At 34.8% G+C, this 20,719-nt stretch overlaps 1 protein-coding gene across 1 annotated transcript in view; it reads left to right on the top strand.

Annotated features, from left to right (window-relative positions):
- Positions 1-10,006: 10,006 nt before the first annotated feature.
- Positions 10,007-20,719, top strand: part of LOC148947909 (ribosomal RNA small subunit methyltransferase NEP1) — a 35,120-nt gene continuing 24,407 nt past the window's right edge. Inside the window, exons 1-2 of the mRNA XM_089095135.1 lie at positions 10,007-10,166; positions 17,178-17,330. Coding sequence (XP_088951261.1) covers positions 10,026-10,166; positions 17,178-17,330 — 294 coding nt within the window. The 5' untranslated portion in view covers positions 10,007-10,025. The remainder of the gene's footprint in view (positions 10,167-17,177; positions 17,331-20,719) is intronic.

Here is a 20,719-nt window from a genome sequence, read left to right as displayed (position 1 = left end):
CCCTGGTTAAATGAAAACGTCACAAAGAGTTGTAGCAATGAACGAAATACTAAAGGTTATGGTAATGTTATGGTACATTGTTTTTCACTTCATAAAAATACTGTATAGGACATAATAAGCCAAAGCCAGGCCATCGCCCGCTTTTTTGTAGTTTTTTGTAAGATAAGGATTTTGAATTTCTTAAAAAAAAGCTTTATTTGGGAACTAAATTGAATTCAAGACTTATAAACGCGGTAAGACATATATATTATGAATAAGAGAAAAATGGGCTTTAAAATGAGCTACTAGTCAAGCAGATAAGGTTTAGTCCCAAAAAGTAGTGTCTGACCCCTTAGAATCTCCTCTGCTGTGAGTCAATTGTGATTTTGCTCCGATTTGTGGCGAGTGACAGCTCATTTGAAACGTCTCATCCGCCTGATGATAGCACTACACGTTTTGAGAAGAATAGGAGCCCTTTTCTCATTCTTTGACCTTATGGCTGAAATTTTAAGACTAGGGCGAAAAGAAAATCGCCATGGTTAAATAAAAAAGTCAGAAAGAGTTGTAGCAATGAAGGAAATACTAAATGTTATGGTAACGTTATGTTAAATTGTTTTTCACTTCATAAAAACTCTGTATAGGACATAATAAGTCGAAGCAAGGCCATCGCCCGCTTTTTTGTAATTTTTGTAAGACAAGGATTTTGAATTTCTTAAAGAAACTTTATTTGGGAACTAAATTGAATTCAAGACTTTTAAACGCGGTAAGACGTATATATTATGAGTCAGAGAAAAATGGCCTTTGAAATGAGCTACTAGTCAAGCAGATAAGGGTTAGTCCCAAAAAGTAGTGTCTGACCCCTTAGAATCTCCTCTGCTGTGAGTCAATTGTGATTGTGCTCCGATTTGTGGCGTGTGACAGCTCATTTGAAACTTCTCTTCCGTCTGATGATAGCAATCCACGTTTTGAGAAGAATAGGAACCTTTTTCTCATTTTTTGACCTTGTGGCTAGGATTTTAAGACTAGGGCGATAAGAAAGTCGCCCTGGTTAAATAAAAAAGTCACAAAGAGTTTTAGCAATGAAGGAAATACTAAATGTTATGGTAATGTTATGTGAAATTGTTTTTCACTTCATGAAAACACTGTACAGGACATAATAAGCCATAGCAAGGCCATCGCCCGTTTTTTGTGATTTTTTGTAAGACAAGGATTTTGAATCTCTTAGAAAAACTTTATTTGGGAACTAAATTGAATTCAAGACTTTTAAACACGGTAAGACGTATATATTATGAATCAGAGAAAAATGGCCTTTAAAATGAGCTACTAGTCAAGCAGATAAGGTTTAGTCCCAAAAAGTAGTGTCTGACCCCTTTGAATCTCTTCTGCTGTGAGTCCATTGTGATTGTGCTCCAATTTGTGGTGAGTGACAGCTCATTTGAAACGTCTCATCCGTCTGATGATAGCACCACACGTTTTGAGAAGAATAGGAACCTTTTTCTCATTCTTTGACCTTATGGCTAGAATTTTAAGACTAGGGCGATAAGAAAATCGCCCTGGTTAAATAAAAAGTCACAAACAGTTGTAGCAATGAAGTAAATATTGAATGTTATGGTAATGTTATGTTAAATTGTTTTTCACTTCATAAAAACACTGTATAGGACATAATAAGCCAAAGCAAGGCCATCGCCCGCTTTTTTGTAATTTTTTGTAAGACAAGGATTTTGAATTTCTTAGAAAAACTTTCTTTGGGAACTAAATTGAATTCAAAACTTTTAAACGCGGTAAGACGTATATATTATGAATCAGAGAAAACTGGCCTTTAAAATGAGCTGCTAGTCAAGCAGATAAGGTTTAGTCCCAAAAAGTTGTGTCTGACCCCTTAGAATCTCCTCTGCTGTGAGTCAATTGTGATTGTGCTCCGATTTGTGGCGAGTGACATCTCATTTGAAACGTCTCATCCGTCTGATGATAGCACTACACGTTTTGAGAAGAATAGGAACCTTTTTCTCATTCTTTGACCTTATGGCTGGAATTTTAAGACTAGGGCGATAGGAAAATCGCCCTGGTTAAATGAAAAAGTCACAAAGAGCTGTAGCAATGAAGGAAATACTAAATGTTATGGTAAATTGTTTTTCACTTCATAAAAACACTGTATAGGACATAATAAGCCAAAGCAAGGCCATCGCCCGCTTTTTTGTAAGACAAGGATTTCGAATTTCTTAGAAAAAACTTTATTTGGGAACTAAATTGAATTCAAGAATTTTAAACGAGGTAAGACGTATATATTATGAATCAGCGAAAAATGGGCTTTAAAATGAGCTACTAGTCAAGCAGATAAGGTTTAGTCCCAAAAAGTAGTGTCTGACCCCTTAGAATCTTCTCTGCTGTGAGTCAATTGTGTTAAAGTACTTTTAATAGTCCTTTAGGTTAAAGGAGACTAAATTTGGCAACACTGTAATGAATTTGAAAGATTGGGCGATCGGCGAGGGTTGTTTTCTTCAAAGTTTGGCAACACTGAACATAGGGCGATGGCAAGGGCGATGGGCGATGGGCTATTACTTCAGGCTGGTGTCTCAAGCGTCTTGGTAGTGGACACTCATTCTCGGAAAAACGCTTGCCAGTATAAACCTTGTTGCTTCCATTGTGGATCTCTCGAGCCCACTGGATTGAGCTTTCGCTACAAACGGTTGACCGAAAAGTTGCAAAGTTGCATAGAATAAAAAAAAATGATTTGTGCAAAGATTATATCTCTGAATCTGAATGGATTTGGTAATAAACAACATTTATTGCGGTCTCTGCTTCACGATCTGGATATTTTGTGTCTGCAAGAGCATCTGCACCACTCTGCTAGACTTCTTTCGATCCTGTCACAGCAGTTTAAGTGTTTTATATCTCTAGCTACGCCTACAGGTGGACACCCATCTGGAGGCGTTTGCATATTTGTTCGTGAGAATATTCCAGTCAGAATGTTTGCCGTTAATCGTTATTTTGTTGCTATTTGAATCCCAGGGATTATCTTTTTCTCGTGCTATTTGCCAACAAATTATCATACTATTGGTTCGGATTTTGATTTCAATTTTGCATGTTTAGATCTATCGCGATTTTTGGCGAAAGTTCCAGCAGATTTCCAGTGGCTTATTTGTGGGGATTTTAAATTTAACCTTGCTATTTCTGATGTCCGCTCCTCCGCTCTTTTATCTTTGTTTTCGGTTTTTACTATAGTTTCAAAAGATGCGGATTTTACGTATGTCCATAATTCTGGTTCTTGCTCTAATCTAGACCATGTGCTTGTTTCAAACGCAGCGTTATTGCCACAGCCTGTTCATGTTGGATCGGATATGCCTATTAGTGCCCTTTTTTACCTTTCTTTTCGTTTAAATATTCAAATTCCATCTTTTGAAATTATCCATCGTTCTAGTCAAATTGTAAATAAAATGATCTGAGATCGGGAAAAAATGTGCAAATATCATGAAGAATCAGATACTTTTTAGCTAAAATAATTGTAAATAATTCTAAGGATATTGATCAAATGGATATTGATCTATTTTTCCTTGAAGTTGTTCATAGCATAAAGTCGGGGCTAATAAAGCATTTATGATTGATTCTTTGCGTCGTGGATCTCGTGTTTTAGGTTGGAACTTTAACCCGCTTTTAAAGGAAAGCCAAAAGAATGCATCTCAAGCTTGTTACTTGTGGAATTGCGGTTACTTGTGGAACCCGGTGATCATTTCAACAAAATGTAGATTTTTTAGCAAAGGTTTTTAGATAGCACGGACTTCGTTTTCACCCTGAAAAGTGTCAGTTTTTAATTCTGTGTCCTAATGTTAATGATCTCATTAATTCAGAAATTTCTGTTCGTATTTATGATAGTATTTTAAAATCTTTAAAATATTTTTTATATCTTGGCGTGCCTTATGGACCAACTCTAGCTCTATGCCGTACTTCTATTTCTATAGCAGTTAAAAGTGGAATAGCGTCTAGTTTCGGGGCAGTAATTTGTCTTTGCAATCTTCTTTCTCGGAAATCACTGGCTCGGGTATATAATACTGTCGCTTTGCCTCAGATTTTACTTTTTTCATCGCTTCTCCTGTTTTTTAGAATTAGTAATATTGCGCATGTAAAAACCGCCTTTTTTTATTTTGCTAAGTTCCTTTGCCGCTTTTCTAAATCTGAATCAAATAATTTTTTAATGAACACGCATAAAATAAAAAACCCTGTTGATGTTTTGGAGAAAAAGCAAAATAAATTTTTATCTAAATTACCTCTTTTTTCTCATAATTTATACAAAGCTGCGCATGAAGCTTAATTTTGTTTTTATTAATTATTGAATGGTGTTAATTTGTGAAGTATTGATTTTAAGTGTTATTTTATTAATTATTGAATGAAGTGTTCATTTGTGTGGTAAGTTTGATTGAAGGCCTTTGCGTACTTGTTGTTATATGGTTTTAAAGAATTTTATGGCCTGTTGATTAGTGTTTATTTTAAATTTTACTCTTTGCATCCGGAGGAAATAAAAAGTTTGAATTGAATTGAACTGTTTAATCCGACAAATGAATTTAGTACTGAAAGACGACGAACAAAGAAAAAACACAGGATTCGATGCAAAAAGAAAAAAAGATACTTAAGCTTATTTATATGATGTGATATTATTCACAGAAAATCTAGAAGACCATTTAAATTGACTTAGAAGAATACTAAGAAAATTCCAAAAAGTAGGGTTAAAACTAAAACCAGAAAATCTAAAAGTTGTAGTGACAAACTTAAAAGCTCTTGTAACTATTGAAAACTCTGGTGCTAAAATTTCCGGACCTCTCCCAAGAATTCTGTTTACAAACTGCCGCATCAGCCTACGGGATTGGAGCGGTACTACTAATTATAAATTCTGAGGGGGGAGAATCAATAATGAAAATCGGCAGTCACCCTTTAACAGAGGCAGAAAGAAAATTGTCAACTGTTGAGAGAGAATACTTGGCAGTGGTAGTTTTCACCGAATATTTTTGCCAATTTATGCTCTCTAAAAAAGTTTACCTTGCTCGTAGATCAAAAATCGCTAATTTAGCTACATACTATGCAAAATACTCCAGCGAGGCTGAAAAGATGGGTTCTCCGCTTACAAGGGTATAGCTATATTTCTCTATATAAAAGACCGTACAAATATTTTTCCAGATTATCTGTCAAGAAACCCAGAAGAAAACGAGAAATTACATATAGCAACAACTATAAACAGCGGCCATGTCGATACGAATCTATTGTCAAATGAAAACATCGTCAAAACATATATTGTCAAAACAAAGATGAATTCTGCGCAGCCATGAAATCCTTTTTAATAAATGAAAAAGAGTTGCCAGAAGACTTCAAACACTTTCTGAAAGAGCTAGATAATTTTGATTTAGACGAGGGCAAAAATATTTTAATGAGATATTATAGAGCGCCCCAAGAGTATATAGAAAATAGGAATTAAAAATTATTCTCGTAATTCCAAAATCACTAGAGGGAGAAATACTACAGATGTCACAAGCAATAAACGGTTGCAACATGAGAAAAGCAAAGACGATTGGACGAATAAAGGGGAAATTTTTATTTTTAAAATTTTACTCTACGGTAAAAAACCTCATACAAGGATTCCAAGAATGTGCCAAACAAAAATCACCACTAAAAATGCCTCTTGCAGAATTAGTTTCTATAGGTGAAATAATTTCCAAGAATTAATTTCCATAGGTCTATGGGGCTCGAGGGGAGGCCTTTCAGTTTCCGAAAAAGGATATCGTTCTGTTATCAATATTGGGTCGTTTCAAATCATATCTGAACGCTTATACTATTAATGATGAATAAGCAAGTACCATAGTGAAGGTTTTGGTAAATCAACTATTTCTAGAACACAAAATTTTCCCCAAAGCCCAACTCAGCTATAATGGCCCATATTTTAGAGCAAGAATGTTAGACAAAATAACTGAGAATTTGGATAACTAAAGCGCTGGTATAAAAACGCTAAATTAAACGCTGGCATACCTCTGCTTACATCGCGTCAGCCAACGCAAAAATCTAACGTAAGCACCAATAAATTGATTATATGCTGGGCATACACGCAAGACAGGAGCCTGACAACTGGTGTGATCATTTACCTTTTGTCATTTTTTGCAATAAACAAAGCATATTAACTTCTTTTAAACGAAATCCCATTTTTCTTACAACATTTCAGAGATCCAAAAATTTGCATGGACTCTATAGAAAATGATTGAACGTACTACAACCTAGATCTCTATAAACAAAAAATGACTATGCACTTCAAAAGAGCTATGTATCAAGTTAAGCACACATGGAAAGCGCAAAGGCAACTCAAAAGGAAAAATACGACGAAAAAAGAAGGAATAGGACAAAATACACAGACGGAGATCTTGTATATGTACAGAAAAACAATCTAGAGGGAACTAAGAAGTTAAAATCGAAATGGGACGGACCTTTTAGAATATTTAAGCAACTACCTATTAATTTAATATATATTTTAAGGCACACCGAAAAACAGACTGAAGAAATCGTACATTATAACCGGATGGAAAATTTTTTTTCAAAACCATGGAAATTTGAACGACTTTCCTCAGATGAAAAAGAAATAGGCAGGGTTGCACCCATATGCATAAGAAAACCATGTGAATCTCTTGACCTTTTTACGACCAAAATAGTTGGGAAGAATGGAAAGAACATTTGACCCCTCTTGGCTACAATCTTCCTAAGCACAACAAGCGAAAATAAATAAGGTCAAATGCTCATCTGACGGTAGTGATGAAAATGGCGTAAAAAAAACTCCCAAGACAACCTAGCTTTCCAAAAAAAACACAAAAATTCACAAAGAGATTCAGTTTTCCAAAATTTGGGAAAGAAAACTTAATTATTGTGACGACATGAAAATGTACAGAAGGATAAGCCAAAAGAAGCAGAAAAGTGGGACGAAACAGAAGATTTTTCCAAATTTCATACGTTAGAGTCACCAGTGATGTTAACACAGAAATGGTTAGCTAAACAAACTTCAAAAACAAGGAAACAGCAGAAAACTGGTGGAACAAACAGGCCTTCTACAGAAACAGATGGGTCTCATTACTCAAAGCAAATGAGTTTGAGAGAAAGGCTGTGGAGAAAGGTTTAAATTCCGAAAACTCAGCAACCAGGGCCGAGCTGGGCCAATCAAGTTGCTAAGTCGCTAATGCAGAAAGCAAAATTTCAAGAAGCACAGTGATTACAAAGCTTTGATGAAACTATGAACCGAGGTCAAATTCAGAACCAACTTGTTCAGACAAAATTCAGAACCACAGAAAGACTTGTCAACATTACAGGGAAGAAACAAAAAATGGGAATATCTAATCCTGAAAAACCTCAGCGAACTGATATAGGGAGAGCAAACAATGTTCAAAGCCGTTTAATAACTGATTAAATTAATATAGCCAAAAGGATAAAAAGGAATTTTAACTTGGCAAGCGTGTCTACACTAATGTCTTAGTCTTACCGTTTTCTTAATCTTACGTGTTAATAAAGTACACTTTTCTTCATATACAGATATATAAACAATTTTCTTATTAAAAAATCATAAAAAAAAATCAATCATATCATAGGCAGCGCAATAGCGCTGCCTAAGTAAAGAACGATGTTGACACAATGTATTTTTTCCACGCCAGGGCACTTCGTATCGAAGTAATTGTCGTAGAAACTTCAAACAGGGCTCATTCGATTGGAAATAGGAATGGCTAGTGCCCTTTTTAATAGTCAAAAGTGATTGGAAGGCAACTAACACCCATTCTCAATTTTGAGATAACCATTTTATTCATCGTAGTTAATTTCCAGATAGAAATTATGTTTTTGAGGAGGATACTCCCCCACACCCTTTAGCGCAAGGATCGTAAGTTATGCCATGGGATATCTAAGGTTTTATTAGAAATATTTGTCGTAGAAACTTCAAATAGGGCTCATTCGATTGGAAATTGAAATGGCTGTTGCCCTTTTAATAGTCCAAAGTGATTGGAAGGCAACTATCCTTCCACACCCTTTCCACGCCCACCGTTTCCCCAAACATATCAAATCAAAATTTTAAGATAACCATTTCGTTCAACGTAGCTGAAAGTTCTGGAAATTATATCTTTGTGCAGGGCACTCCCCCCACAGTCTTCAGGGCAAGAGGTATAAATTATGCCCTGGGGACATATAAGGTTTTTATTGAAAGCTTTTTCGTAGAAACTTGGAAAAGGGCACATTCGATCGGAAATTCAAAGGGCTAGTGCCCTTTTTAATAGTCGAAAAGGATTTGAGGGCAACTAACCCCCCTCACGCCCACCATTTCCCAAAACACATACAAAATACAATTTTTAGATAGGCATTTTGTTTAACATACGAGTTGAAAATTCTGAAAGTTATGTCTTTGAAGATGACAACTACCCCACACTCTTCATAACACGGGTTGTAAGTTAAGCCCGGAGGCCGTACAAGCTTTTTGTAGAAACTGTTTTTGTAGAAACTTCAAAATATGCTCACTCGATTAAAAATTCAAAGGGCTAGTGGGCATTGTAATAGTCGATAGTTATTGGAGGGGAACTAACCCCCCTCTTACACCCATTATTTTCCCAAACACATCCAAACAAAATTTTTAGATATACATTTTGTTGAACGTAGTTGAAAGGTCCGGAAATTACGTTTTTGAGGGTGAAACTCCCCCTACAGCCATCAGGGCATGGTTTATAAGTTTTGCCCTGAGGGCATATAAGGTTTTAATGGAAAGCGTTGTCGTAAAACTTCAAAGAGGGCACAGCTCAATTTCCATATCTCAATTTCCATTTGATTGGAAATTGAAAGATTTCGTTCACTTTTTAAGAGTCACAAGAAATTGGAGGGCAACTAGTCCCCCCCCACCCTCCATGCCCTATTTTCCTAAAACCCATCCGATTAGAACTTTGAGAGAGCCATTTTTCAAAATGGTTAAAAGATCATATAGCGTTTTCAAAGATCATATAGCAGTTTTCATTCAGTGCTCGTCTGATGAACATTGCCTCGGGGAGCGTTGCTTGCAAGTGAAATACGAAATAGAATTTAGACTCCTGTGATAATGTCTCTGGACTGTTATTTATGTACGATTATTGATTGTGATTTGTATTACTGAAGTAGGAATACGTAAGCAGTTTGTGGGAGGACTGAAATTTTTGAAAAATAAATAACTCAAACGGAGCAACAATAGCTTTAACTGAGGCTATGCCTGAGGGTACAGCCAGTGTTCAGTTTTTACAGGAAATCAATTTCAAGCTAGATCAGATACCACAATTTATTGAGGCTACTGAAAAGACTTTGCGAGAAGTCTTAGTGAAAGTTACATCAGTTAAAAGCCATTTTTCTTCTTTGAACTAAAAACAATCTGACAATGCAAAAGCTTGTGAAGGTATGGAAGGAGAAATTGAGATGTTTTGTAAGAATTTACGAGCAGCTACCATGCGGGCTGATGCATTTGATGAAGAACTGAGAAGATGCAATGTTGTCTTATATAACTTCGAACCTATTAATCCTGCTATATATACGCTGAAGCAAGAAATAATGATGGTTCTTAATAAGTGTATACCGGATTTAAATCTGAACCGTTGTGACTTCAAAGACGTGCTCAGAATGCGTGCGGGACCAGTCTTACTAAAGATGAACTCTGTTGAATTCCGCGGGATAGTTCTTAAGCCTAATCCCCTTTTGAAGAGGAACGGGTTGTCGGCTGCCCCTGATCAAATTGAACGCTAATGAAAAAGTCATTTTTTAATTTACAACAAATTGTGTCACAAGCTTACACTCGGGATATTCAGATATTTCTTTCAAGTTTTAGAACATATTAATTTGTAATTCTTATTTAAAATGAAAATAAATTCAAAGGCTTTTGAAAATCTATTGAAAGGTCTTTTCTTTCAATTTTCATCACATTTTGAGCTGGATTTCGACATGTTTATCGTTGAATAAGTAGCGATTCTGAAAATCCTTTAAGTATTTGAAATTCGAAAACGTGATCAGTCGCACATTGTGAGCGCAGGTTCAATATGGGGAAGAGAACAAGAGAGAGAAATCCTGAAGAAAATAATGAGATCAGTCTTCCCCATGATAAGCTGAGATTTTCTCATATCAACCAAGAAAAAAGGCTTATTGTTGTTTTGGAAGGAGCACAGCTGGAATGTGTCAAAGTGAGTTAGACTAGCCTATGCTTGTGTAACAGCTTTTAACTCTAAATGAAGACATAGGGCATAAAACAATATAGGAATGGCATATAATAACCAAATTTTTTTCAACAAGTATATGTAAATTCACTGATCTATTGTTTTCTTAATTTTCCTCTAGTCTTAGGCTCCTAACCAGCACAAATGCTGGTATAGGCCTAGTTAAATTCCTTCACATAAGGAGACATTAGGGGGGGGGGGACAAATTTTATTTCTGATGTAAATAGGAGGTAAGTTTAAACTTTAACCCCCCCCCCCCCCCCTAATTTAGAAATATATACCCTGAATTGGCATATATAGGGGGGGGGCTAAAATTTATTCCCAATAGAAATGATTATTATATTCATAGTCAGCATAAAAGGTATCAAATGGTATATTCACTTTAGCTGTTACTCAATAATATGATTTGGTAAATTTCTACCAAATCATATTATTGACTTAGCCTATGCATAAAGTGAATATACCACTCGATGCCTTTTTTTTATGCTGATTACGAATATAGTAATCATTTCTATCAGAAATGAATTTCAGCCCTCTCCTATATATGTCAATTCAGGGTATATATTTCTACAACCTAACCTACCCCTGAATTGGCATATATAGGGGGGGGAGGGGCTGAAATTCATTTCCAATAGAAATGATTATTATATTTGTAATCAGCATATCAAAGGCATCAAATGGTATATTCATTTTATTCCTAACTTAATAATATGATTTGGTAGAGCTTTACCTATGATTTGGTAAATATTTACTTGTTTTTAACACATTTCTGGAAAATAAACATACATTTGATTGTTTTTCTTCTGTTTTCAAATACTCTATCTAGGCCTATGTAATTAAACACAATCAGTGCCAATCAATTTCTTCTCACCTCACATATCAATAGACACATAGGGATAAATTAGGTTAGGTTAGATGGTGTTTGGGCATTTTGTTTATAAATGTTTTTAAAGGCTTAGAGAATAAACACAAATATTTAGAAATGTAAATGAAAAACAAAGAAAGAATTGAAGATAAAGGTTCTCCTTGTGCAAAATTTGTTAACTAGGATTATTCTGCATAGGGTAAAAGACCTCTCTTTGGGATAGACCACTTTTCTTTGGTATTCTAGGGAAATAGCAATGGGTTTCTGCACCACCTCTTTTTACTACAGCATGATGCAATGTGAGGGCAGCAACAAGAACCCTACCTTCTTGGTCAAATTTTCACCAATAATTTGTCAGCAGACATTGAAAATGTGGTCTCTGTTTTGAAAAGAAAAATTATATTTAATAATGGTTTTTTATAGAATAAATATCAAGCAATAAGAGTTACATTTCTAGAATCAGCTTTCTGTTAATATGTGAATAAAACTGAAACACTAAAAGGACATTACGTTAAATTGCATTGTCCAGCAAAATAAGGAAAGATCCTGTAGAGTCGCTGGTCAGTGATGATGGGGAGTCACTGGTTTGGCGGCGTCCCACTCTGTTCTCCATGGTTTGGCGGACCAATTCTTATTAATGGTAATCTTGAATGCATTGACAGAGGGAGCGGTGACAGCTGCATTGGGAAGACTCTTCCAGGGGCCAACCACTCTATTGGAGAAGTAGTGGTTGTGCAGTCTGCTCTGAGCTCTCTTCCTGAGCAGCTTCTTACTATGTCCTCTTGTCCTGGATGATTTGTCAAGTTGTAAAGGACTCTGAGAAGAGGAATCAGCATGCAGTAGCTTGTAAGCCATAATGACATCGCCCCTCTGCCATCTGTAGATGAGTGTTGGGAGCTGTAGTTTGTTCAGGCGGGATGGATAGTTGAGGCTCTTGCATCCATCAACAGCTTTGGTTTTGCACCTTTGAACAGACTCTATTTTCTGTTGGTCACTCTTATTCAGAGGTGTGGCAACACACATCCCAAACTCCAGCAATGGTCGCACAAGACCCTTGTACAGCTTCGTCATGACTTTAGATGATCTGCTACATACTGTATGCTTAATTATTCTGATGGTCTGAGATGCTTTGGCAACCGCTGTTTGTGTGTGTTTGTTGAATTTTAATTCTTCATTGATGACTATACCCAAATGTCTCTCAGCTGCCAAGGAACCAATCAATTGTCTAGAGCCATCCCCCCCCACTCATATGGTACTGCCACTTCTCATTCTTTTTCCCAAAATATACCGCCTTGCACTTCTGGATGTTAAACTCAAGCTTCCATTGGTGGGCCCAAAGGGAAAGTGCATCCAGGTCTTCCTGAACATATGCATCAAAATAGGATAATTGGTATCTCTAAAAAAAGGTCCCTGTAGGTAAGTCAATAAACTAATAATTTCAAAGTGTTTTTGATCTTAAATAATTTTAATTATAACCATAATTGATGCATAGCTTATATTTTTAGCTATTCATTGATATATACAGTTCTTCTCAATTCTTCTTTGGTAACAAGATGTGAGGGTTTTAATTTTACATAATTTTGTTCAATTGGATAGTGTTTTTTTACCCTATTATGAAGTAAGAATTGTTTTCTTAACATGTTTCTTTATGTGAAGAGGCTGTCCTAGGCTTACACCCATGTGCCTGATGCAAGCTGCAATATTACCTGACAATTAGGGCTATTGAGAAGAAAAAAGTTGAGAAAAAAATTTTTATTTTATAATGTTGGCTACAGGAAAATTATAGTTGAAACATTTGACAATGCTTCCACAATACTCAACCCTTTCCCCTAGACTTACCCTTTATCCCCTCCCCCTAATGTGCAAATATACAAAAAAAATTATATATTTTCCATTTTTTTTATTTCTTGATTCTGTCAACATTGATTCAATTTAGCCCACAGGTACATGGGTTAAAACAAAAGGGATGCATAGGAAATATAGGCTAGTACTTAGGCTGTAGTGTATATTTGCACATTAGGGGGGGGGTTGTAGCTAACTGTAATAAAAGTGCTTTCAAAATGTATTAACTACAATTTTTTGCATATTATGCAGTAAGAATTGTTTTCCTAACATGCTAATAAAGTAAAAGTAAGGTATTAGTCTATTGTATTAGTCCCACTCATTATGATAGAGTATAAAATTCTGAAAACAACTATAAAAATGCATATTTATATCATTCCTAAAAGCACTTCATTTTGCTGATCTTAACAGTAGACAAAATACCAAAATTAGTACCATTAGATCCCTTATTTTATGCTCATCTCAAATATTATGGTCACTTTTCTTGTAATGCACTCCCCCCCATGGTCTAAAATATTGCCCTAGGATGTATAAAAACTAAAAGAAAACACTAAAATAACTATGGTATTTCTTATAATGCATAGCATATTTCTATTAGTCAGATTGTTGTGTTTCTTTCCATTGTTGTACACTTTTTAGAATAATTTCAATTGTTGTTATCTGAAAATTATAATACAATCTTTTGGCAGAATATTTTTCACTATGTCAAGAATGCAAAAAAACAACAAAAAAAAACAGTTATCAAGAAGACATTTCAATTGATGTATTACAAGATGCAAACAAGGAAGAAATATGCTAATAGAGCTATATCTAGGACCCTTAGGGGATGGGGATGGTACACAGTCAGAAAAGCAACCATGATGTTTTGAAGGAACATGAATTAAGGAATCTAAGGGTTCTACTCTTTATTTTGCTAGAATTTTGCTTTAAGATCCACATCAAAGTTTTCCAAATTCACATTAAATTAGTTATGCAACTGTACCACTTGTTGCTTTTGCTTGAATCAAGCAAAATGTAAAGATAATTTGGGTTGCTCATACATAGAGATTCTCCCTGTAAAGGGAACACAAATTCCCTGTAAAGGCCATTGTTCTGCACAGGGACTCACTTGCACAAAACTGTCTGATCCCTAATTTTAAACAGTCCTAAATACATATGTGTTGCATTTCTAAAAGCATATTTCTTCACTTTATCCCTTTCATCCTGGTGGATAAACTTACAGCCCACTGTGTTTTACGATAGTGAACTGTTGTAATGCACAACTTATTTATGTCTTATCATCAGATATCACATCCATTACCTATTGTAAATTAAATTGAAATATATATAGCATACTGTAAAATTATTCATCAGTAGCAAAGGGATGCAGGATGAGATAACTAAGTATTTATGACTTTTATAATTGTTTTGAAAATCCTTTAAGGTTTTGTTCAAATGAGCCCCTTTGTTTGAGAATTACTAAGCACTTGCTTTCTGAGGGGTGTTGTATTGTATTATTATCAGTTTAGATTCTGCTTAAACCTGAGTTGCACAATTGTACACAAGCTTTTTGAAAGTGACACTGACAGGGGGGTTCCTGAGCAGACTGATTCAACTTGTTTGAGGTAATCAGCAAGTCACTTTGCAAGCATGCTGCAAAGCAATGATCTTACATGTATGCTGGTAGAATGAATAAAATTTACTCCTGGAAAATTCATAGAATCACATAGGAGCATGATATCAATTCTTTTTGTTGAATGATGATTGACAAAATTACCAACAGTGCTTGCTCAGGCTATGGTAAGCTTGTCTTTCTAAACTTTAATCTGATGAGGAAGATTTTTGAAAAGCTTTAAACAACATGTTGCTCTCCCTCACATAATTTTTGTATCAAATAGCATGTGGTTACTAGCTGTAAGTAAGGAGTAATTCAGCCCAGTGGTAACCAAAACTTTAAAAAGGGGAATTTTGATAAGAATAGGTACACCAAAATAATTTTCTTTTATACTGATTCCAAACATATAACATTCATTGAGATTATTGCTACGCATCAAAACCTACAAGCCTGACAAAATCTCTCTGATTGTAAAAAAGGGGGGAATACTTCCCAAAGAACAAGTAATCCAAGAAAATCACACCATGAAAGTCAGTATATCAGTGAAACCTAACATAAAGGTTTTAAGCTCCATTCTACAAAATGTAGGGTTGTCATTTGAATGGAAACCAAAGATTTTAATGCCCTTTTTATGTTACCAGAAGATTGGAGGACAGTTAGCAGTTTGCCCATTCTTTATGTATAGTATTTGCTATTGGGAATTGTGTAGAAATTTTTGAGGAGGAGATTTTCCATGGGAATGAAATTTTACAGGGGAACTTTCTATGGTAGGGGAGGGGAAAAATTTCAAGCATGATTTGCAAAATGATCAGAAATCAAATAAAGAAATGAGCTTTTTCAACTGAAAATAAGGAGGAACATTAGAACTTAAAGCAAACAGAAATTATTCCATATATGGAAACAGAAATTATTCCATATATGAGTGGGGGGCTGTCCCACCCTTGACACCCAGTCTTTACACTAGAATTCGATGTTTTGTTGCAATTTTTTAAGAAATACTGCTCAAACACAAGGGTTATGGAATTTGAATGAGAAGTGTTCTTAAGGAGCCTTAAGCCTCTTCAATTTAAAGAACAAGAGTCAAGGAAGGGGTAGCCCCCTTATATACTGAATAATTTATGTTTGTTTTAAGTTCTACTGTTGCTCCTTTCTTTTGGTTGAAAAAACCTCTAATTTTGCTAATTTGCTGGAAAAACTGCTAATTTTGAACCAATTTTTGATATATTTTTAATCTAACAAACCCTGTACACCAATTTTTAAAAACCTAATTAGGTATATGGATAGAACTGAATCATAGATATTGAATAATAGAAAAGTTTTATTAATGAAAAGTTATTTTTGCTGATATACTAAAACCACAGGAGACCAGACCAAAACTTACACAGGGAACATAAGATATCAAAAATATGAAAAGTTGAAAAAGGGGCATTTGAAATGTTATTCAAGTCTTTGCCTCTACACCTGATCAATCAGTGCATATAGATTTTTTTTTATTTGGTTCTGTGTTATTGAAGTGTTCTTGTTTTCCTTTTTCTTTGTTTCTATTGCTCTGCCTTTTCCTTTTTTGTATAACCATTCCCAAATAAAACTGCTATTATAGTAACAAAAGAGAATTACTGTTATATTTCCCATTATACACTTTCCAAATATAAATCTAGCTACCTTGTTGACCCCCCCCCCTCCTCTTCCTTAAAGGGCTGGATTTAATCCTAAATAGTTTGTTTGTCTGTTGTTTTTCATTTCTGATGTTATCACCATATCTCTTTAAAAATGGGGCAATTTATCCTTTACTGGTCATTTAGCATCATGCCATTATGAAACAATAATCAGAATTAGACAAATATATCATTTAAAAATGTGGACTAAAATAAAAAAAAATGCAAGAAATGTGATTAATAGAAACTTCCTGGAAATTATAAAGTATGGATTTGGGTTTTATCATATTTCCTTTAGAAGTTTTACTTCTATTCCTGCTCAATATCTGACCCTGATATCCAGCTTAGCTTTCCATAGTTTATTTCCATTATTTATGACTTGCTGAAAGCTACCAGGCTGTTATTTGTAAGAAGACAAGGATTGGCAGGCTAGACATGGAAAGCAAATCCAGTCTGCTAGTGGAAAGTCTTTGTGACTAGTGCTTTTTGGCACTGAATTCAAATAATTACACTAGTGACATTTTTTTTTCTGTTATTATTAATTACTTCAAGAAATTAACAATATTTGTGGAAAACCTTGCAAGAGAATGACAACAGTTAATGTTGGTTTATACATAACTATTGATTAAAACAATGGAAGTATGATCAGTTTGTAAAGTTGCCTATTCACTCACTATTTGTGGTTTGCTCTTCACTAGCTGGTTGTACAGGGACGGAACAACCAAGATTGTTCTGGCAACCTTGTTTGTCTTTTTTCTTTTGTTTACTCTTTGAAAATAAAACTTGTAAATACCTTTAAAATAAACTTGTGAATTTCATCAATTATTGGTGCCCTTGTCACACTGGAACTCCCCCCCCCCCCAAAGATTTTGCTCTAGATCCGCCTTTGTAGTTGCATAAGCCAGCTTCACTCTCCATTGATTTTTTTTAATGACCTTTTTGCCACTAAGACATGGCCTGTTATGAAAACCCTCGAAAGTTAAATGAAATTGTTTGAACAAATGAGTTAATGTTTCTTCTAGGTAGGATACGAGTTCGAATTGCTGAACTGTGATGATCATATTGGTATTCTTAAAAAGAATAATAGAGATCCTGCCACAGTTCGTCCAGATATTACTCACCAGTGCTTATTGATGCTGATGGATTCCCCATTGAATAGAGCTGGCTTATTGCAGGTATGTTTAGGGCTGTGGAGTTGGTTGTGAGGTATAACCGACTTCAACTGTGACTCTAGTCATTTTCACTCTAACTCTAACTATTAAGTGAAAATTTGCTAAAACTCCAACACCACAGCCTTGGTTTAAAGCTTCATTTAATTATATTTTGTAAGTTATCACCAACTCCAACTCTGACCTTAGACATTTTCAATATACCAGCTCTGACTCCATTCAGCAAAAATTTACTGAAACTCCAACACCACAGCCTTGGTTTAAAGCTTCATTTAACTATATTTTACAAGTTATAACCAAATCTGACTCTGACTCATTCAGCAAAAATTTACTGAAACTCCAACATCCCAGCCTTGGTTTAAAGCTTCATTCAACTATATTTTATAAGTTATAACCAACTCCAACTTTGACCTTAGACATTTTCAATATACCAACTGTGACTCTGACTCCATTCAGCAAAAATTTACTGAAACTCCAACACCACAGCCTTGGTTTAAAGCTTCATTCACCTATATTTTATAAGTTATAACCAACTCCAACTCTGACCTTAGACATTTTCAATATACCAACTCTGACTCCATTCAGCAAAAATTTACTGAAACTCCAACACCACAGACTTGGTTTAAAGCTTCATTTAACTATATTTTACAAGTTATAACCAACTCTGACTCCATTCAGCAAAAATTTACTGAAACTTCAACACCCCAGCCTTGGTTTAAAGCTTCATTCAACTATATTTTATAAGTTATAACCAACTCCAACTTTGACCTTAGACATTTTCAATATACCAACTCTGACTCTGACTCCATTCAGCAAAAACTACTAAAACTCATACTCCTCGACTCTGACTCCACAGCCCTGGCTATGTCCATAACTAATATTAATGTCTTTATCTAGGCTGTTTCTGTTTATAGCTAATGTCTCTGTTTCTTTAGCCCAGTGTTTCTCTAAGTGTTATATGGACTGGAGCACAAGAAGAGTTTGATAAGGATATTCAATGAATGGGAGTTTGGCGGGCATATGCACCTTGTCCATGCAAGGAACAGGTGGTTGTATGTAAACCACCATCTCAGATTAAAATTAAGAACCAAAGAACCAAATTATGACTACCTGTCATCTCAGTACATAACAAAACCATGTACTGATATGTACTGATATCAAAACCATCATACCATCCTTTCCATCCTTACCATCCAAACTATCCTTTCCATTGATGCCAGTAAATTAATGTTCATAATTTAACTTTTATTTTTATTTTTTTATGAATATTTTTATTTCTCTCTTATTGTAGTTTGTGTATGCAACAAAAAAGGAAAAAAATAACATATTTTTATTTTTATTAAAATATACCATTTTTTTATGATGGATTCTCAATATCACAAAAATCAGAAAGAAGTATAGGCCTACCTATATCACAAATTTGGGGAACACTGCTTTAATCTATTTCTTGATGATACTACTTGGGGTATATTGTCTGTATAATGGAAGATTGCAATTGTAATTTGTGGTGGGGTAGACACAACTGGGTCGAGCCTCAAAGGTGCGTTGCCTCCACGCCCCAAGTGGCTGATTGTACCACTGACGCCTACCCTTAGCCAGGACTAGGATGGAAGATGGACTCCTTAAAATGGGGAAATAATCAATCCTACTAGCAGAACATGAACCATATAAGCATGGTAGTCCACCCAGTGAGAATGTGTCAAGGCAGCACGCATATTACTTGTATGGTACCTCAAGTGGCACATGCGGGACTAAAGTGTGGTAATATATTTCTTGTTGTATTGTTTTTCTGAGTGTGGCTATTTTTAATCCAAGACACCATTCATTTATTTATAAATGACCAATTGGTACAAAATACTAACCGATACAAGGTCAAGAATTGACTACCTGGTATAAGGTCACAGCTAACTCTTTGTGTTTTAAAATTTAAGCACTGATGTTGATGCCCTTGCTTCACGGTATAAATATTAAATAATAGCGAAAATTTGGTCCAGAAATGGGACGTGCGCCTCCCTAGGGAGGTATGGACTAGTCTAAGGGGAGGTGCGAACATTAGCCAGGATGGGCTAAAATCAAATGAAATTAAAACTACACTGTCGCACAAAACATCTTAATCCTTTCTTGATCTTCTGCATTACAAGTAGAAGAAGGAACTGATATAGGTAAAACCGTATATTTAATTGAAAATTTTCAATGTATTGAAGAAGAAAGTAATATAACTGAAGATAATTTTTTTGCAAAGTCATTCCTGGCAGTAAGACCCACACCACACCCAGCATATAAAGATGTGAATGAGGAACTTAAAGACGTTTTAACAATAGTAACAAAAACTGTAAACTACATAAAAAACAGTTTATTATAAGTCACATTATTTACATATTTTAAGTCACATTATTTACAAAGCTGTGTGAAAATATAGGAACTACTTACACTTCTTTTTCGCACTATTCAGAAAGTACGTATTCTGTTTGTCTGAGTGGGACTATTCCAATTGAATGAGCCCCTTTTGAAGTTTCTACAACAATGATATCTTTATAAATCTTATATGCAGACAAAAAAGTTAGTGCTAGGATGTCAAGGAAATCGAACCGTCTGACAACTTCAGAAAATATTTTTTTGCATACAGCTTATTTTCAGATATAGAAGAGTATACTTCTTCTTGCTTACTTTTCATGGCATTAAACGTCTAAAATATATTAAAAATCTAAAGTTTTAGAAAAACAGAAATAAATTGGAACTTATTTCTTTTGACGTCAGGATTAACTGTATTATTTCCCAAGTAACTATAAGAGATGTAGAAATGTTTCTTAGGTTTTCGAAAAATTAAAATTAAATTTATTTTTAAATCCTTTAATATTATGCTGTGTCACAACGTACAGCAGTTACAGACAAACAAAAGTATACATTTGACAAAAAAATGGAATTGATAGTTGAATTTAGTTTAAAAAATTCAGAACGATGGCTATCTCGTGTCATAGTGATTCAGAGGATAGATGAACCCAGAGTGTAAATTGCAACTTCTATCGAAAAAAATGAAAACGAGGACGCAAATACGTTTAGGGATGGTAATTTAACAACTAAGCTCACATTTCTGGTGTATATTTTAGACAAAATTAAGCTTTTTGAATAAATTGATGCAAGGGCCATAGATGGATATGTTGATTCAAAAAGGTAATGTGAAAGCATTCATAAAAAATATAGTTATGTAAGGGAAATTTAGAAAAAACAAGTTTGAAATGCTTCCACTTTAACTTCGCGCATCCAAAATACCATAGAAACAAACGAAAATCCATTTGTTGAATACTTTGATGCTTTGTTAATTAATTTATAAAATTATTTTCATGATTTCGATTTTACAAAATAAGCATGGATACAGGATCCATTTATCGATGAGG

This window comes from Artemia sp. Qi Xiang Cuo, chromosome 10 (assembly GCF_049724085.1).
Source record: "Artemia sp. Qi Xiang Cuo chromosome 10, ASM4972408v1, whole genome shotgun sequence".
Lineage (NCBI taxonomy): Eukaryota > Metazoa > Arthropoda > Branchiopoda > Anostraca > Artemiidae > Artemia > Artemia sp. Qi Xiang Cuo.
Note: the sequence above shows the minus strand (reverse complement) of the source record. Positions and strands in the feature narration are given on the sequence as shown.